The sequence below is a fragment of the Octodon degus genome, unplaced genomic scaffold (assembly GCF_000260255.1).
Source record: "Octodon degus isolate 3935 unplaced genomic scaffold, OctDeg1.0 scaffold00202, whole genome shotgun sequence".
NCBI lineage: Eukaryota > Metazoa > Chordata > Mammalia > Rodentia > Octodontidae > Octodon > Octodon degus.
The window spans coordinates 905,070-910,112 of record NW_004524778.1 but is presented as its reverse complement, the minus strand read 5'-3'; the positions used below and the strand labels follow the sequence as shown (position 1 = coordinate 910,112).

Here is a 5,043-nt window from a genome sequence, read left to right as displayed (position 1 = left end):
GGAGCGCTGAGAGGGCAACGCAGACTGGGCGTGGTGGTATACGCCTGTAATCCCAGCTCTTGGGAGACTGAACACAAGCAGACCACTAGGAGTCCGATCTAGGCAGTGAGACCCTGTAGACTGTGTCCTAAATACAGAAAAAAAAAATAATAATGTTCTTCAAAATCCCATCTATAAATGTTCCCAAAGTTCTACATCATTACGCTTATTTAAGTTCAAAGAAATCTGTTTCATTACATCGTAACTTTCTAAATTTTCTTTTGATATTTGGTGAATTTCTCGTTGAAAAAATTAACATGTGAAACTGAGAAATATGTTGCTATTTGGGATGACAGTATCACTATCATAGTTATAAATAATTAAGAATTATTAAAGTATTTTAAAGTGTGCCGTGGTGAAGTATTTTTATTGGCTGAACAATTAAAGATCCCTTCACTTAATAAATTCAGAAATATTAGAATTAATACAGCACTGGTTGTATTTTAAGAAGTGTTTCCCTATTATGTAATTTGGAAAATTAAAACTAATTTGTAATATTCTAAATAGGCTTATCCTCCAAATAACTGGGAGGGTATAAAGACTGCAGGAAATTTAGATTTTAGGTCAATAAAAAATTGAAAAATAGTCACATTCCCTTCATAAGGACATGAAAATTATTCCATTAATTTTGCATACACCAACCCCCAATGGATTAATGTTATTTCAAGGCAAATAAAAACAATTCCAGTCCTTCTACCACTTGTCAAGTACCTTTCCTCCTGATCTCAAAAGTTCAAGGATATGAGAGACGACCCTGAAAACAGATGAGCTAAAATGATTTCCCAGGTGCCGAGAGCCAGAGGAAGCTGCAGAGCTAGTTGCAGTGCCCAGGCTTTGGCTCTCATGTGCTGCTCCTCACGCTGCCCCTCATCAGCAACCAGGCATGAGCAAAGGCCACTGTTGGGCTTGGTCACTAGGTTCCAACTCCCCAGCTCCCTCTTGACCACACAACCAACGAGCTCGGTTTTGGAAAGAGCATTTTATTTACAGCATTTTATCAAGTCTGCCATTTTTATAATACTGAATGGGGTTCTTTTGTCCCATTCATTGCTTGTCTAGTAGGATATAACCTCTGGGAGAACATTAACCCCCCGTGTCACGGAAAAACACTCATGCACACTTGGGTCCACCAACCTCTCTTCCTTTTGCATCAGCTAATGGAGCGCAAGAAACGAAAGTGAGAAAAACATCTGCTTAGCTCCTCTGACATAAAGCAGGGCAGGAATCCTCAGGGTGGTTCATTGACAGTGAGGACACTAACTCATGTAGCCTGTCTTCTCTAAGCACAAATGAATATGCGGTTGATTCAAAGGTAACACTGCACAGCAAGGCTGGCAGAAAAAAAAAAGACAATAACACAAAGAAAAGACTTGAGAGAGGTTGCAACTCTGAGCAACCTAGAGGGAGGATGAGTTTGGAGAACGCTCCTTGATGGGCCTTGCACACCTGGGCTCTAATTTTAGAAGGTCCATGTCTCTACTGAACAATGACTTAAAAACAGTCACCCAGAAAGCAAAATGGGAAGCAGATGCTTGGCTTCACTGACGCACTGAACCCTTCATCCACTTCCCACCCCATGATTTTGGCTTAAGTGTTCTAACTCTGTAGAGTTGACTGCAAGAGAGATGAACAGCACTGTTCCTAACCTTAGGTTTTAGCACAACTGTGATTTTATTCTGTACATGTGAACAAGTGGAGATTTATCATTCTTGGGTGGTTTTTTAGAAGAACAGGAAAATCATTTTAACCATTTAAAAAGTTTCAGGAAACCCTTACATACTACAGCTTGAGAATTTGTATTGATAAAATTGCAAACAGCAATATACTGTTAATCTGAGACCCACGTTATCACTTGACATTTATGATGACAGAGGCTGTGACCAGATTTTGAACAGAAAGCAAAAATAATTGCAAAAGTAGCAATATTCTAGAATATCCCCTTCACGGACAGTGAAAATCAAACCTGACAAATTCCAGCCTTCCTTCATTAGGTCCTAAGCTTGCAGCAGAAGCCAGTGGCTTTTAAAAGAGCCTTTCTGCTATACTAAAGAGCTCTCAGTACAGTAGAACAATAGCATAGTGTTGAAAGTTGGGAGTCCAACTATTAGGCCTCGTTAGCTGATTATGGTATTGGCATCCACTTAAGTCAGTTTTGCACTCCTATCATTTTCTCCCTTTCAACTGCTCTGGTTCAAAACGTTTTGACTACTTAAAAGGGAATACATAATCGTTGCCTTTCCCCAGTCTAACGGCACACCACTTTCCCAAGCTGCCGCTTCAATCATGCTTCATAAAATCCCCTGCAAGTATATTGTTGGAAGCATAAATCAGCAAGCTGGGTTTCAGGGTTTCTAGGCAAGCCCAGAGATCACTGGATGCTGGCTTCTCCATGGTCCCATTTAAAAAAGAAAAAACAAAATTATGAGTTCCACTAGGTTCACTCGCCACCCCCGACCCTGAGAGGGGACAGCTCCCAGTGGTGTGTCTGATATTCGCTGCTGCATCCTTAATCAGAGAACAAAACAGCAGCGTGAAAGAATTAGACTCCAGGACTAGGATTTCTATTTCCAAGCCAAGCGTCTCTGACCTCATTAAGGCACATGGCAAACAAGTCCTACATGTGTGTTCTCACCAAAGCCGGGTCCCTATAACATGCACCTATGCCTCAGTGAGAGCCATGTATTTTGAAACTGTCCTAGATAGAGAGATCTTCTTCACAAGGATGCTGTCTGCCTACCCTGCTTCATTAGGAGTGAACATGGGCTCCCCTGTAGGCATGCTGCCTTTTCAGAGTCCTCCTTTATAACCACTTCAAATTCTGGTAAGAGATTAGCCAAAACACAATTTCAAATATATGTGATATATACACACCCAAATTATGCTTGCCGGGACATACCATGTAAATCCAGAATTTATACATTCCTAGATGATCCTTCTATCTCTAAATTCCAACACAATTAGTGTCTGGAATGATAAATGCCCAGAATCCATGAGTGAGACATTTTTCTTTGGCAAATAACTCATAATGCAATCATAAGTCTGCATACACTCGCTTTTTTATGATTTATATTTCTCCACACCACTTACACTTATTTAATTGCAGTTGTATTTTAATTGCAATTTTCAAAGCCTGTTTCTCATTATTGTGAAATATTTTCCCCTACTACAAAGGCACACTTAAACACAATTAGCAGATCAGCAAAACTAAAACAGTAGGGACTAGGTGTGCATCCATCTTTGCACAAGGGTGTCTGAATAGTAGAATGGTCCAATGCTAGCTCCAGATGAATGTATCTGCAATTTCTCTAAGACTGTAACATAGCAAGCTCTGTTCTCTTCCTGGAAAAGGAGAGTCATTTTACTAAGACACTTTCTAAACTATAGCAATATGCAGCGCTTGCATTTATCTCCGAACAAACAATCTGCGTTCAGTCGCGTTGTGTCAGCCCCTAATACTATAGCTTTGGGGAGGAGAAGGACAGAGAAAGGAAGATTTCACATCCAAAATGTCAAGCCCTGCCGAAGAATGATAGAAAGACTGTAAGAGCACAAACCACCGTTTCTGGGCTTAAAATGGAGTTCTACCACCCCCTGCTGGCCAAAAGTGGCAACACAGAAGACGCCAGAAAGGCTTAAAATCGATATAGTGAAGATATTTTAACTTATCTTGCAATTTATTATTTTATTTAAAAATTCATGCTACACTGGTAATGCATCATTTTCTGCAGTTATTATGCATCACAGGGTCACTACCATCACCTCTTTTGAAGATTTCCACAATGCATGTTTTAGCATTTTGTCTCCCCAATTACATGTCCAAACTTGTGTGGACAGTTGAAATTGTTTCCATCTATCGCAAAAATATTTCATGTGCCTATGTGCTATCTATACAAGGAAGATAAATCCATATCTACCTCCACCCAGATCGGCAGAGATAGCTCTTCCAATTCTCCCTCGGGTTATTTTACGAAGCCAGTCTTCCCCACCCCACCCCCAAGACATAAAAGCTCCCACCAGTTGTCCATACCCCTAAAATCCCTTGGAAGAGTAATTACAATCTCCCGTTCTGATACAGGTCTGGTTTTCGATATTAACGAGGAGGAGCTGGGGGCTCTGAAATGAAAGACTGCAACACATCGCCAATCTCATCCTTTTGCTTTCTTACACACAACCTCTGTGCCCCCTCTTAGTTTCCAACATAAATATGCCATCATCACTTCTTCTCAGAAATTGGTCTTGAGAAAGAGGGAAAAAAAAGTCCCTAAGAATTGAATTTCTTGCACACAACAGGAATATTTTACAAACGAGTTTAAAGCTTATAGTTTGTACTGCTTCTGTAAAACATCTTAATACCCTTTCCTTCAACACCCCTCTCATGTTTAAGTATCAACACACACCAACAGACTCATTCAATTTTTTTTTTGAAAATGAATATCAGAAAAAGCTAAAATCCCAGGGAAAAAAAAATCAAAGAAAGAAAGAAAGAAGAGAAGGAAGGAAGAAAAAGCAGTTTGCTTGGCTCTCCGGCTCACTGATGCCCATCTGCAAATCTGCATTTTTTCTTCTCTCATTGAAGGGTCTCCACGAAACACAGACAATATTAGGAACAGCCAAAAGATAGAGCTAAAATAATAAAGATCACAACAGTCCTATAACTTTAGTTCTTTTCTTTTTTTCTCTTTAATTTTCTTCCTCCTGTGCCTTCCGCTTTGCCTCTCTGGGTTGGGTTTAGGGGGGAAGTAAATGCAATAAAGCACCGCACTCCTACCTTGCCCGCGACTGACAAGCAACCCGAGCAGGTAGAAGGAGAGGAGGAGGCTCATGTTCAGACGTGACACCGGCGGACAATCCCAAAGTTATTAGTCCAGCCCGGAGAGACCCTTCCGCTGCACGGCCGCCCGTGGAGCCCGCGCCGCTCGGGTGCCGGCGCCGCAGCCCGCGCGCTGCTCGCGAAGTGACTGCGGCCGCGCTCGCCGCACTATATCCCGGCGGCGGCTCGGCGGC

The 5,043-nt window shown here is 41.5% G+C and overlaps 1 protein-coding gene across 1 annotated transcript in view; it reads right to left on the bottom strand.

Moving 5' to 3' along the window:
* The window catches only part of Ncam2 (neural cell adhesion molecule 2), a 559,908-nt gene extending 555,046 nt beyond the window's left edge, over positions 1-4,862 (bottom strand). The window contains exon 1 of the mRNA XM_023704723.1: positions 4,808-4,862. Within this exon, the coding sequence (XP_023560491.1) occupies positions 4,808-4,862 (55 nt within the window). The remainder of the gene's footprint in view (positions 1-4,807) is intronic.
* Positions 4,863-5,043: the final 181 nt, after the last annotated feature.